Source organism: Bos mutus, chromosome 10 (assembly GCF_027580195.1).
Source record: "Bos mutus isolate GX-2022 chromosome 10, NWIPB_WYAK_1.1, whole genome shotgun sequence".
In the NCBI taxonomy this organism is placed as follows: domain Eukaryota; kingdom Metazoa; phylum Chordata; class Mammalia; order Artiodactyla; family Bovidae; genus Bos; species Bos mutus.
The window spans coordinates 22,074,307-22,088,775 of NC_091626.1; the positions used below are offsets into that span (position 1 = coordinate 22,074,307).

The 14,469-nt window shown below is 53.8% G+C and overlaps 1 protein-coding gene across 2 annotated transcripts in view; it reads right to left on the reverse strand.

The window, feature by feature from the left end:
* Positions 1-2,411: 2,411 nt before the first annotated feature.
* Positions 2,412-14,469, reverse strand: part of JDP2 (Jun dimerization protein 2) — a 45,286-nt gene continuing 33,228 nt past the window's right edge. For both annotated transcript variants that reach the window (XM_070377496.1, XM_070377495.1), the window contains exons 3-4: positions 11,445-11,549; positions 2,412-3,306 (exon numbers count right to left, since the gene is read on the reverse strand). In XM_070377496.1, coding sequence (XP_070233597.1) covers positions 3,121-3,306; positions 11,445-11,549 — 291 coding nt within the window. In that variant the 3' untranslated portion in view covers positions 2,412-3,120. The remainder of the gene's footprint in view (positions 3,307-11,444; positions 11,550-14,469) is intronic.

The following is a 14,469-nucleotide window of genomic DNA, read 5'->3' on the forward strand; positions in this document are numbered from 1 at the left end:
CATGCAGACTGGCCAAGGTAGTGCATCTAACACGCCAGGTGCACAGGAAACCCAAGCACGTTAGCTCTTATGAGACAGATGACTGTGACTTCTGGCTTCCCACAGCAGGGAGCAGGGGTCCTGGTGAGGAAGGGTATGTCTCGGCACAGCACGTGCCACTGAATCTGGGAGACAGCCTGTCCTCGGAGGCGAAGGACGATACAGGCTGGTAGGTACAGGCTGGCAGCTCCCTGGACAAGACCAGAGGAACCACAGCCAGGGGTGGGAGGTGGTCCTGCTGAAACGGGCACCAGCTCATGTGAGGGGCCTGCAAGTCCACATCTTTGTTTCTCTTAAGGCTTGGCGAGTGTCAAAGGATTACAGCCTGGGGGTTTGCTGTGTGCCACCACAACTGCCAGGGAGCTGACAGGCCCTGCTTCTAAGGTGAAGCCTGGAGCGGGTTGCCAAGTGGGTAAGGGTGGCACACCAAGTGTGTTGGGTAGAGGGACCTGAGACGAGGAAGTTAGGGACCAAAGGCATTTTAATGACCTTTTCTTGGCTCCTGTCCATCCTGGAAGTTCTCATTCAAGATGTGAGAAGCAACCCAAGCTCACTGTTGTCCTTGTCATGAAGCCTGACCAGCAACAGCTAGTTATCTAGCCCCGGTGATGGAGGAGAGAGAGCACACCAATAGGCAGTAGGAGAGGAGACTTCAGCTCCTGGTTCTACCTGTTTCCAGCTGCATAAACATTATTTTTGGGGTTTTTTTTTGGCTACAGCATGCAGGATATGGGACCTCAGTTCCCTGGCCAGGGATCTAACCCACATCCCCTACATTGGAAGCACAAAGTCTTAACCACTGGACCTCCAGGGAAGTCTCAAACATTAATTTTTGTAAGCTTCAGCTTGCACAGCTAGTACAATGGAACTGAAACCCCTATCCCATCTACCTCCTAGAGCTGGAATATCAGATGAGCAACACGCATAAACAGAGAAGGCAATGGCACCCCACTCCAGTACTCTTGCCTGGAAAATCCCATGGACGGAGGAGCCTGGTAGGCTGCAGTCCATGGGGTCGAGAAGAGTCGGACACGACTGAGTGACTTCACTTTCACTTTTCACTTTCATGCACTGGAGAAGGAAATGGCAACCCACTCCAGTGTTCTTGCCTGGAGAATCCCAGGGATGGGGCAGCCTGGTGGGCTGCCGTCTATGGGGTCACACAGAGTCAGACACCACTGAGGTGACTTAGCAGCAGCAGTAACACGCATAAAAGTGCCTTGTGAGCCATCAGGTGCCACGTGAACGGCAGCTCTTGCCTATGGCATCGAGTCCTTCTTGCTCTTCAGGGCGGGTATTCAGCTGTGAAGGTGAGGGCATGGCTGAGACAGCCACACCATTTGCTCACATCACTGGTCCACTCCACGATCGTGGCACAGCCTGGAACTCCATCCAGCCCTCCCAGAAACTGGCCCTGTAACCATGGCCTCCTAGGCCTCCTGTTCTAATCAGGTGAGATGTTCCCTCACGGGGGCAATCACACAATTAGCTGGCCACAGCGGGAGAGTCACGGGCCTTGGGAAGCAAAGTTCGAGCATCAGCTCTGCTCCTCACTAGCTGGGTGACCTTGGATGAGTCACATACCCTCTCTGAGCCTCAGTTATTTACAAAATGAAGGGCAACGATGCCTATTTCATGTTTTGAGAGAAGTGAATGAGACTATATATGCTAGTTACTCTGTTAAGTCCTCAGCAGGGCAAGTTTTAAACTCCCTGGGCCTCGAATTCCTCATCTACCAATTGGGACCATTGCTGCTCCCTGTCAAGGCTGTTGTGAAAATGAACGGTATATGGAGCACATACAAGATTTAGCTCATGACCGTCAGCTCCATAAATGCAGGGCCCAGCGACTACTCAGCGCCTTGTGAGAGTACCTGGCACACTCCTGGCTGGCACTTAGGAAACGTGTGTTGAGTGAATAAATGAAGTACTGTGTATATATATATAATAACTTCTCTGAGCCTCGACTTCCTCATCTGTAAAATGGGCATATAAAGACTTACCTGGGAAGGGTTGTTGTGAAAACCAAGGGCCCATGATAGATGCTCCAAACATTCTCTAACACTACACACCACGGGTGACCAAGTGTTCCCTGTACCCCCATTCCCCAGGCAGACACTACAAGAGGTGGCCAGGTAAGTAAGAGTAACGTTTACTGAGTGATACAGGACTGAGTACTATGAAGGGTTTACCAGGATGGAAACACACCCCACCCCCTCCCCGGCCACCCCCTAACACCCAGAGACTACAGTACTTAGAAGTTACACACAATGACCATAACTGCTGGATATTTGTTCGTAACAAACAAACCATAGCATATTTATACTGTATCACATCGAGTGATTATAGAAATCCATATATATATTGCTTGTATAAAATCTTTTTTTTTTTTTGTAAAAAATATTAAAAAAAAAAAAAAGAAAGTATAAAAAACATGTGCAGTTGAAAGCCCTGCCAGGACAGCCAGTCTGTAAACATTCAGTGAGTATGTGCTTTGGAAGGGCGCCTGCGCCTCGTGCCCACAGCAAACTCCAGCAGGGCCGGCCAGGATGCACCCAGCTGCCGCTCCCCAGCAGGGCCCCGCTGGGCCCCGCATCTCGACCCTCTCTCTCCAGCCTTGCATCAGGGTCGGCAGGCAGATGGCCGTGTCACTCAGTTCGATCCTCAGCCGCGTGTTTGGTTGCAACTCATGGCTTTTCCTGGCTGCTCGGAGGTCCCTGGAGTGGGTACCCTGGTGGAGAGCCCAGAGAAGTGCCTGAGGCTGCTTTCCAGCCCCAGGTGCCTCTGTCCTGTCTCTCTGGAGCTGGGCCCCAGCGGGACAGCCCCACCCTCGAGTCTACTTTGGTCTCAGCGCTTGGTCCTTCTGGGTTTCATCAGCCGGCTCTTCCCCTTGTGCGGCTGATCTGAGTTTCACAAAAAAAAAAAAAAAAAAAAGGCCCGGCCAATTACTGGCTGTGCTGAGCCTCTGGTGTAAAGTTTTTCACACACCAAAGAAGAGCCCTCTGGTGCCCTCCTCCTCTTCCTCCCTCTTGCCATCTCCTACTCCTCGTTCTTCCTTTGTCCTCCTCCTCCCAGCCCACGGTCACTTCTTCTCAAGCTGCTCAAGCAGAGGGTTGCCTTCTGACTCAGGTGTCTTGACGCTGTCGGTCCGAACGATACAGGTGGGACGATGCCGGTTCAACATCAAGATGAGCTGCTGTCGCTCCTGCTTTAGCTCCTCGATCTGGGTCTTCAGCTCAGCGTTCATGAGTTCCAGCCGCTCAGATTCCTGCATGCAAAAACAGAGATGAGGCTTTAAGCTTTCAGTGGGGACCAGCTCCAGGGAGAAGCTCTCCACCTAGGTAGTCACAGGGCGCTCCAGGCTGGCCTTTGTCTATTTTCTGTCAGTTTCCCCCTGGAGAAGCACAGAATCTGCTACAGAGTCCCCTGGAGTAACTGATTTTGTTCAGGTCCTGCCCGTCATACCAGACACTGGCCTGTGTTGTTAGTGGGATGAATCTAGGGTATATCCTGGGGCCAGCCTGGCTCATGTTCCCCTCTCCTCCCCTACTCAATCCACTCCAGCCACAGTGGCTTCCTTTGTGTTGCTGGTGTTGTTTAGCTGCTTCAGTCGTATCTGACTCTCTGTGACCCCATGGACTGTAGCCTGCCAGGCTCCTCTGTCCGTAGAATTCTCCAGGCAAGAATACTGGAGTGGGTTGCCATTTCCTTCTCCAGGGGATCTTCCTGACCCAGGGACTGAACCCATCTCCTGCATTGGCAGGTGGATTCTTTACCACTGAGCCACTGGGGAAGCCCAGGGGCTTCCTTGCTGTTGCTCAAATATAGCAAACACTCTTCTGCCTCAGGACCTTTGCACAAAAAACAAAGGGTGGGAGAAGAATGGAGGCCAAGTGGATCCAGAGCAGATGCGTGGAGGGTCCACAGAGAGGTTAGAGGTGGCCCACGATGGCAGTGCCACAGAAAGTGCTTTATGTGTGATAAATGCATGTTGGGGATATATTGGCCTGTGGCATCCACAAGCCCAGTGTGGTCACGTAATTTCTCCTAAAACATGTGCTTCCTGGTTATCGGTCTATGATTATTTAAGGAGTCTCTTCCTTATACCCTGTTAGCTAGAATCTTTGCCCACTGGGAGGCAATCAATAGTCACCCTTCTGGATCCAAAATGTGGTTTTAAATAACCCCAAGTGAGATTTCCAGAGAACTTCCAGTTCAGTTGGAGAGGCTCCAGGGTGAGGAAAGGATGTTGACTTGATTTATGGGGAGTTTTCTTGCTCATGGGGCTTCCCTGAGAGCTCAGTTGGTAAAGAATCTATCTGCCTGCAATGCAGGAGACCCTGGTTCAATTCCTGGGTTGGGAAGATCCACTAAAGAAGGGATAGACTACCCACTCCAGTATTCTTGGGCTTCCCTTGTGCCTCAGCTGGTAAAGAATCCGCCTGCAATGCGGAAGACCTGGGTTCGATCCCTGGGTTGGGAAGATCCCCTGGAGAAGGGAAAGGCTACCCACTCCAGTATTCTGGCCTGGAGAATTCCATGGACTGTACAGTCCTGCTGCTGCTGCTGCTGCTGCTAAGTCGCTTCAGTCGTGTCCGACTCTGTGCGACCCCAAGACGGCAGCCCACCAGGCTCCCCCGTCCCTGGGATTCTCCAGGCAAGAACACTGGAGTGGGTTGCCATTTCCTTCTCCAATGTGTGAAAGTGAAAAGTGAAGTCACTCAGTCATGTCTGACTCTTCTCGACCCCATGGACCCCAGCCTACCAGGCTCCTCCATCCATGGGATTTTCCAAGCAAGAGTACTGGAGTGGGGTGCCATTGCCTTCTCCCACTGTACAGTCCATGGGGTTGCAAAGAGTCGGACACAACTGTGCGACTTTCACTTACTTACTTACAAGTTTGTGATGTGGAGAGGTGATGGGCACACCAGTTCAATGCTCGGGAGTCAACACGGTAAAATACGGAAGCGCCTGAATTGGTATTTCCTGGACTCTATCTAAAAACATATAACCAGTGTGGAGGTTGGAATTCACCCAAAGGCTGGCAAAGGTTGAGACCAGTCATTCCCAACTAGAAGCGATTTTGCCTCCCAGGAGACATTTGACAGTGTCTGGAGACACTTAGTGTTGTCACAACTGGGGAGGATGGGCGCCCTTGGAATTCAGAGGGTAGGGATCAGGGATGCTCCTAGTCATCCTTTAGCGCACAAGGAGCATCCGGTCCATTGCCAGGCCCAGGCAACCCGCATCCGACAAAGAACGGGCTGTGGTTGTGATGGGCTGAGTGGCCCCTCCCTGCCGGGGCTGAGAGATCCCCAGGGCCTCTGGCCTCAGGGCTGCTGTCTTCCCCACACCAGCCAGGCTGACTGAGCTGTTCCTTGTACTCATATCTGTGGAAGCAGCACAGCGCCTGGGGACTCACAACTGCTGAGATGTGCAGTCCTCGGGACAAGACGCTGAGGGAGAAAAGCCTCAAAGAAGGAAAAAATGCTCAGGGGGGGAAAATACCGAAAGCCAGCTAGGGTGGTTTTGGATTTAGCGGGACAAGGGGCGACAGGGAAGCCAGGCTGGTCCACTGTTCTCCTAACACCCCAAGCAGACAGCCTCTGAAGGCAGGAGAGACCCCATGTGGAACCATGAATCTGGGGCAGGTAGGGGCTGCCTGCTCACTGGGTCTACAAGCTGGTGACTATGGGAATGTCTCTGACCATCTGGTTCCCCCCAGACACAATTTAAGCTCCAACTTCAAATCCTCTGAGCTGCTGCCTCTAGGAGTCTCGGTTCAATCCATCCACCCAGGAGCAAGTGCAGAGAACCTGCTTTGTGCAGTGAACCCTCTAAGGGGCCCCGAGGTCCATGAGCCCGTAACATGGATCGTGTGCAGCTTCCACTCAAGGGGGAGAAGGATCCAGACAGCCAGGCAGAGCTTATCAAGTGCCATCAGCCCTCCAGGGTCTAGAAGACCTTCTGAGAGTGGGCTGAATGACCAGGTCTGATCTTGGGTTTGGAGAAATGGGTTGACTCTGGTTGAGCAGAGAAAGTCAGTGGGAGAGTGGGAAGATGTTTCAAGAAGCGAGCTCTGAGTGAACCAGGATGCAGACGCGGGAGCGCGTCAGACGCATTTAAGAGACTAAAAATCCTCCCGGATGGCCACACGTCACTTTTGGACCTATCAGGGCACCAAGCTGGGAAGGTGGGTTTAGAGCCAGACCCGGGGTTTGGAAATCAGAGTCAAGAGCAAGTTTCCTAACTTCCCTGAACCCTAGTTATCTCCTCTGCAAAAAAAAAAAAAAACGATGATCGTGGGGGATTAAATGACTTCAAGTGGGAAAGGTACTTTGTAAACCAAGGGTTAGGGAGGCTTAAGGAATTTTTGCTTTAAGCCACAAGCAAGGGGGGATGAAGAAGCAAAGGAGGAGAAGCAGAGGAGGAGGCCGTTTCCAAGAAAACTTGGCAGGTCTGGGAGACTGCCTGCGTCTGCAGAGTGGGCGGTGGGTAGACAGTAGCCTGTGAGCATGGGGGAGGGTCCAAGGAAGCAGGGAGGTGGCAGCAGTTCTGGAGGGCGGTGGGCAGGACGAGGAAGGGCTGGGTTGTGCTGGAAATGGAAGTTAGAATGGGACATGCCAGGGGCAGGGTCTGGCAGGCTTACACACATATCCTCGCCCTTGAGAAGACATCACACCCACCTCACATCTGTATCACACAAAAAGACCAAGTGGGGTGCCTAATTGGCTTCCCCATGCATTTATCATAGCAATGGCATGACATTCTGCTGGTTTGAAAATGTACGGGTACATCATGGAATAGCCTGCGCTTTGACAGTCTGACTGTCAGGCTGTAACTAGCTGCTCTGTTGTTTGATTTTCTTCTGTTTTATTAGTTGATGCTACATACTTATTTACTGGGTAAGTATAAACTGAGTTTTGAAAAATCTTTTTTTTAGCCGTGATTGTAGAAGTGGTTTGTGGTTTTAGAACAACAATTACCTAATCTGTTTTCCTAATTAATTCAATCAACATGGGCTAGGATCTTCACACCTTAATTAGGAAGTGAACAACTCTGCTTGCATTTTTGTTTATCGTTTTGCCTCTGGTAGATATTTACTGCCTTGGAGAAAATGAAACCATTTGTCATTTCAGAATGGAATTAATGCATGTGAAGGAGGTTCTGTCTCCTCTGTGGCAGTCAGTGAAGGCAGTAGAGAAAATACAGGGTGAGGGGCTGAGGTGTCCCAGCAGTGTGCCCTTGGCCAAGTCATTTCCCTTCTCTGGGCCTCAGTTCCCCCACCCCCACAGAAAATATGATTGGCCCAGGGGACTTTCAGCATGAAGATTCTCTGACTCTTATTTTTCAAAGTTACCCTAATGTACTTAAAATACAGCTCCACTTCCCAACGTTTTTTTTCTGTAAAAAAAAAAAAATAGCCTGATGCAGACTTCTGAGCCCCAAAGCCCTGCCTGAATTAAAATCTTGACTCTGCCGCTTGCCAGCTAGGCTGCTGTGAACAAGATCCCCAGGGGGAGGGTGAGTAGAGGGCCGGGCAGGGGAGGAAGCTCTGGGTCCCCATCCTGACTTGGCCACTGTGTGAATCTCTCCGAGTCTCAGAATCTGAGCAAGTGGATGTGGCTGCCTTGCCTCCTCCCAGAGTCACTGTGGCCGTCAAGGAGAGAGGGGCCTTGAAGAGCCATGTGCACCAGGGGAGCGTGCGATGGTGTTAACTGCTGCCCTCTCCCAGGGAACCGTGTCCGGCCCAGTGGAGTTGCAGAGGCGGCCCCACAGCAGCCACTGCTCCTGCCCGTGGACAGCAGAGGTGCTCAGGTGGCCCTGGGACCTGCAGGGCAAGGGATCTGACCCAAAGGCCTGCCTCTTGCCTCCTTCAGGGCCTTGCCTGGTCGAGGCAGATGACATGTGAGATGCCACAGAAATAGCCTAGCCTGGACGAGTCCCCAGGGGTCAAGGATGGGAGGGTGACTTGTGATATTGTACATATATGTGTGTTTGCGTGCACGTGTGCGCATCCGCTCCGGTCACGTCAACTCTGTGCGATGCTTGGACTGCAGCCTGCCAGGCGCCTCTGTCCATGGGATTCTCCGGGCAACAATACTGGAGTGGGTTGCCGTGCCCTCCTCCAGGGGATCTTCCTGACCCAGGGGCCAACCTGCGTCTCTTACGTCTCCTGCGTTGGCAGGAGGGTTCTTTATTACCAGTGCTACCTGAGAAGCCCATATGTGTGTACGCACGTGTGTGTGTGCGTGTGTGCACATACACACACATACACCTTTGTACCTCTGAGCCTTGTATATATTTGACATGTTAAAAAATAAACGACAAGAGAATCCCTCATGTCATCAGGCACGGACTGTCCACACAGCCTCCGCCTTTGGGCCTTAACCCTTACACGTGGCCTCAGCCTCCATGGTCAGAGGGGAGGAGGGGAGCATGGTGAGGGGCTGGGCGTGGGCCCCAACAGAACTGTCCAGGCCCCCCTCCCAGACCCCAAGGCCATGCACTTCTCTTGGTCAACAGCTGCCTTCTCCTCCCTGGGGGATAACACAGCGATGTAACCGATCTGCCCACTCGGGCGGGGGGGAGGGGGGGGCCAGTCCACGCCCCTTGCTGTAACCATAGCAACAGGGTGTGTCCCTCTCCTCCTGAAACCCTCCCATGGCTCTCTGCACTGCACACTCCTTCATCCTAAAGGGACAGGGCATGAGAGTGAAAGAGGGTGCTCTTAATAACCAGGCCAGGACAACAGGCTTAGTTAAAGCGGGATTGCCCCGGACAAGACGGCACAGGGACCACCCCACACGCGAAGGCTCTGGGCCCCTTTCTCTCCGTGGATCCTGCACTCTAGCCACACCGGCGTTCTTTTCAATCCCATCACCGCAACCTTAAACGACACCTCAGCCTCTGGCCTGCGCTTTGGCTGTTGGTGGTGACCCCTCCAGCACTGTCCCTCCCTAAGTGGGCTCCCGCCCCTGGTCTATGTACCCATCAGGAGTCGTTCTGCAGTCTCGACTTGGACAGCCGCCCCTCCCTGCCCCCATCTGTGCTCACAGCCCCGCCCCGCCGGGCTCGCCCAACCTCATGCTCAGCACACATCCCATCCCTGTTTTTCCCCTGCCACCCCTGCAGCCACGGCCTGCGGGCCCACTGTGCGGCGGGCACTCACTCGGCACTGAGGAGGGATGGATGGGTCAGCAAACGGATGGATGAACCCTGACTCCACTGCACGCTGGCAGTGGTAACCTCGGGCAAGGAACTTGACCTCTCTGTGCTACAGGTACGTGTCTAAAAGGGGGATCGGCAGGGTGCTCAGTGGAATGAGAATAAACGGGACCCAGGAAATGCCTGGCACACAGTAGGTGCTCAGACCATGTCACTGGAATGCACAGAGCAGCTTGCCCGCTCATCTGGCACTGACCGTTGGTGACACTAGTGTGTCACTGGTGTGCATTCACTTGGCACACCTTGCCTGCTGGCTGTCTGACAGGCCCTGGAAGGCGGGGTTGGAATATGAGTGTTCCCTCTGTGCCCTGCCCAGTTCTGCAGGCTCTCAGGGCTGGAAATGAGGTGTGTGACACTCCATCCATCTTAAAGGCTTATGTGAGACCCGTGTCTTAGAAATTTCTTGAAACCTTCCCTCTTGGTGTCTGTCCACCATCCCTTCTGAGGGGCTTCCAGCTCCAGAGTCTAAGTCCCACCTATACTGACTGTTCCCCTGCTGAAACGCTCACAGCCGGAGGTGCACACACAGCCCCAAGGCACTGACACCCGTGACCTCCGATTTGTTCTCTGTTTGTTGCAAGAATGAGAAGAGACCCATCGACCTCCAGAGAAAACCCAGGCCAACCTGGCCTCGCCTCTCCAGCTCCCACAGGAGGGACCAGGACTAGTCCTGGGTGGTGTGTGCCCAGCACACCGAGCACAGGACCAGGCACTCAGTATACGCTTGACACTGCTTGTCCACACATCAATAAACAAGCAAAAGAACGAATGAGCAAACCCAGGAATGAATGGATGAGAGCCAGTAGGGCAGAGTGCTGAAGACAGGTGCTCTGAAATTAGCCTCAGGCCGAATCTCAGTTCTCCCAGGTCACTGCTGAGTGACCTGGGCAAGTTACTTAACCCCCGTGCCTTCCTTAGTGTCCCCATCAGCAGACTGAGAATAACGCAGGCCCCTACCTCATACAGCTATAACGCAATAAAACGCACACTGCGCCTCGCACAGGGCCGCACTTCACAAATGTCAGCTGCTGCTACTGCTAAGTCACTTCAGTCGTGTCCGACTCTGTGCGACCCCATAGACAGCAGCCCACCAGGCTCCCCCGTCCCTGGGATTCTCCAGGCAAGAACACTGGAGTGGGTTGCCATTTCCTTCTCCAATGCATGAAAGTGAAAAGTGAAAGTGAAGTCACTCAGTCGTGTCCAGCTCTTAGCGACCCCATGGACTGCAGCCCACCAGGCTCCTCCGTCCATGGGATTTTCCAGGCAAGAGTGCTGGCGTGGGGTGCCACTGCCTTCTCCGTCACAAACGTCAGCAGCCACTGTTAACTGCGGCTCACTGTAGAAGGCAGCCTGACCTGGGACATGACTCTTCTGCACTGTCACTATTGTTATTTAGAAACCAACAACAGATTGGGAGTGGGGAGGCTGGAGACCACTGGCTGGGACCAATTAGCGTTTTGGTCATGTCCCTTCAAAGTCATCAACCATTTCTGAAAAACAAAAATAGGAGGGAAATCCTAAGGGACAGAAGAAGGAACAAATGCCTGTTTGACACATTCCAAATGAAAGGGCAGGGGTGTGCTCTGAGGGCCATGAGGCAAGGCAGCCTTCCACTCGCCTCGGTGTGCAGAGCTGACTTCTGTGGTCCTGGAGGCAGCAGCCAAGAGCTGGGGGTGAGTAGGGGGATGTCAGCTTTGGTGGGACAGAGTCCAGGCTGATGGGAGTCAGGGCCAGAAGAGCTTTCTGCACTTGAGGGAGGGGTTTTTTTCTGCCCCATGGTTGCATGCACTGCCCCCGTGCAGGGAGCCATCACCAACTTCATCTGCACCCACGCCAGACAAGTTTGGGAGCCCTCAGTGCACCAGCATGGGGAGTACCTGTCCTGGGCCACCTGGGCCCTCAGCGCCGAGGATCTATACCTCAGCTGGAGGCGGGGAACTTGGCTCCTTCCATAGGCTCTGGCCTTCCTGTGATCAGGCTGCCCCCTGGGTCATCTCAGTTCAGGGAGGGGGCACTGGATAGGAGTGGAGGGTAGGAACAGAGGGGTCGTGGCCGCCCAGGCTGATGCCAGTGAGCATGCATTGATTCCGCAGGCCCAGGATGCTGTCTCCTGGGCTACCAGCACACAAGCCTCTAAAGGACAAGGCCGGGGCCCACCCTGGCCACTGCCCGCCTCACCCGCTGCAGAAATTCCGTCCGCTCCTTCTTCTTGTTCCGGCATCGGGCCGCCGCGACTTTGTTCTTCTCCCGACGCCGTTTCCTCCGCTCCTCTTCCTCGTCTAGCTGTGGGGGCAAAGAGCCACAGATGAGACACTGAGGCAAGCCTGGCGGCTGGCTGCCCTCCCAAGACTCAGATAGATGGACAGACGGATGACCTAACCATGAGTGAGCAGCCCTGCCAGCCCACTGGCCTCTCGGCAGGTGGGATGCAGTGGTTCCCAGCTGGTCCCAAGGATGCTCACGAAGCAGGTGGGCATCCCGGGGAGGAATCAGCATCCCAGGAGGGCAGGGCCACATGGGTTCTGCCAGAGTTCAGGAGGCCTGGAGCCTGGCGATCGCCTCACTCAGAGGTGACACCCAACAGGCGGTCTGTTCTCTGGCCTGGCCCGAGCCTCTGGGCACTGTTTTCCAGGCCAGCAGCTCCCAGGCATTTCCTTTCAAAACACCTTGAGCATGAGTGTTGATTTTACCTTCTGCTCCACCCATTTTCACTCCCTGTCCTCCCTCTCAGGTCCTTCCGAACCCTCAGCTCTATCCTGATGATGGAGCAGTCTTCCCACCCCTCACCAGGTTCGTCCTTCCCTCTGCCAATGCACTGGAGAAGGAAATGGCAACCCACTCCAGTATTCCTGCCTGGAAAATTTCATGGACCGAGAAGCCTGGTGGGCTGCAGTCCCTGGCATGGTAAAGAGTCAGACACGGCTGAGCAACTGATCACACACGCACGCTGCCTCTGCATTTTCTTTCTCCAGGATACCCACTTGCACCCCAAGATTGCAGGGGCTCCCCAAAGTGCCCTTCTCAGGACCTAGACAGAGGAGGCTTCTGAATCTCTAGACTTACTTCCCTGGTGGCTCAGTTGGTAAAGAATCAGCCTGCAATGCAAGAGACCTGGGTTCGATCCCTGGGTTGGGAAGATCCCCTGGAGAAGGGAATGGCTACCAACGCCAGTATTCTGGCCTGGAGAACTCCGCAAACAGAGGAGCCTGGGTACAGTCCATGGGGTCACAAACAGTCGGACATGACTAAGTGACTTTCACACACACACACACACACACACACACACACACACACACTAGGAATCTTATCATGTGTGAAACAGGGCCCACTGAATGGGAGAGAAGAGGCTCACTGCCTGCCAATATGGACTTCCAGAGCTGTGGTTATTACTGTTTAATATCATTAATAATAACAAGAGCTGCCATCTGTTGCCCTCTTTGTTCAGTGCTCTCAACATAGGTCCTATAATCCTCACATCACAGTCTGATGAGGAAGTTCCCTGACTGCCCCACTTCACAGACAGTGAGACTAAGGTTCACCTGCGCAGTCTGCCCAAGCCCCTCCAGCAAGGAGATGATAGAGTCAGGCTTCCCACTCTGATTTCTCCGACTTCACCCAACCTGATCTTGACCACAGCCCCAGCCCATCAGGATCACTTGGACGTGAAGCCTCTCGTGGTCCACTGCTTGCTAGGGGATTCTGGACGACCCACAGGATCGGCCGGGCTGGACGTGGCCCAGAGTCCGAGGCCACTGGAGAAGTCGTCGGGCAGCCTGGGCCTGCCAACCCTCTCACTTCTGGAACCAGTGGGGGTGCTTCTGGCAGCCTGAGGCCTGGAACAAGGTCTCGGCCCAAAAGGGCTGCAGGCCAGGAAAATAAACAGCCTCCCTGCCTGCATTCCCGGCATGCTCCGGGAACTCAGGACCAAGGGGTGAGCCGGAGACCAGCACCCACGGCCCCCGGCATAGGCCCTGGCAGGGGCCGCCCCATCTCCTGGTTCACCACCTTGGAGCTTCTCCCTGACCCACGCCCTCCCGGCCTGGGAGGCTGGCTGGAGAGGTGCCCTGTCAACACGGCCGCACCCAAGCACCTCCCAGCCCCTTGGCCTCCTTTGAAACTGAACCAGAAGTGACAGCTCCTCTGGCTGACCCGCATCTGGGGAAATAGAAACCCGGACAAAGTTGATTCCGCCCAACCTCTACCTCACCCCCAACAAGGCCGAGGTAACCGTGACGACAGGCAGAGGGAAGGAACTGGAGGAAGTGGCTGGCAGTGCAACCTCCCCTCGGCTGAGAGGGTTTGCCCACAAACTGCCAAGGTGATGTGTGCAACCTGGGCCCTGCCAGACGCGCAGGGCCTCCGGCCCCTCTCCCAGAGCAAACCCCGGGTTCTGGCAGAACCTGGGAGATACAGCCTCTGTCCCTCAAGAGCTGGCTCCCTCCTCTACCTCTGTGGAGGGCCTCATCCTACATAAAGTTGGAAGACAACGGAAGCCGCGCAAGCAGCAGACACAAAGAGGCTCAGCGCTGGAAGTTTAAGACATCAGTTGAACCAGGATGACACCCAGATGGGGGGGCTGCTCCTCCTGCCCTCTGCAGCCACATCGGTCCCCTCCTACCCTCACCCTAGACTCCAAATGTTTCACCTTCTCCAAGTCTACCAGGCCTCCTGAGATAACCTTCCTTTCCTATTGGTCAACTCTTACAACCCTCAAGAGCAAACGCCACCTCCTCCAGGAAGGCTCCCTTGACTCCCCAGATTGAATTAACTGCTTTTTCCACTGTTTATGATAGCCAAGACATGCTGTGCTGTGCTCAGTTGCTTCAGTCATATCCAATTCTTTGCAACCCTAGGCATGGTAGCCCACCAGGCTCTGTCCATGGGATTCTCTAGGCAAGAATATTGGAGTGGGTTGCCATGCCCTCCTCCAGGAAGCCTAGACATATAAGCAACCTAAATGTCCATCAACAGAAGAATGGATAAAGAAGATGTGGTACATATATACATTGGAATATTACTCAGCCATTAAAAAGAATGGAATAATGCCATTTGTAGCCACATGGATGGACATAGAGAGTGTCATACTGAGTGTAAGTAAGTCAGACAGAGAAGGAGAAATATCACATGCCATCCCTTATATGTGGAAAAAAAAATGATACAAATGAACTTACTTACAAAACAGAAAGACTCACAGACTTAGAAA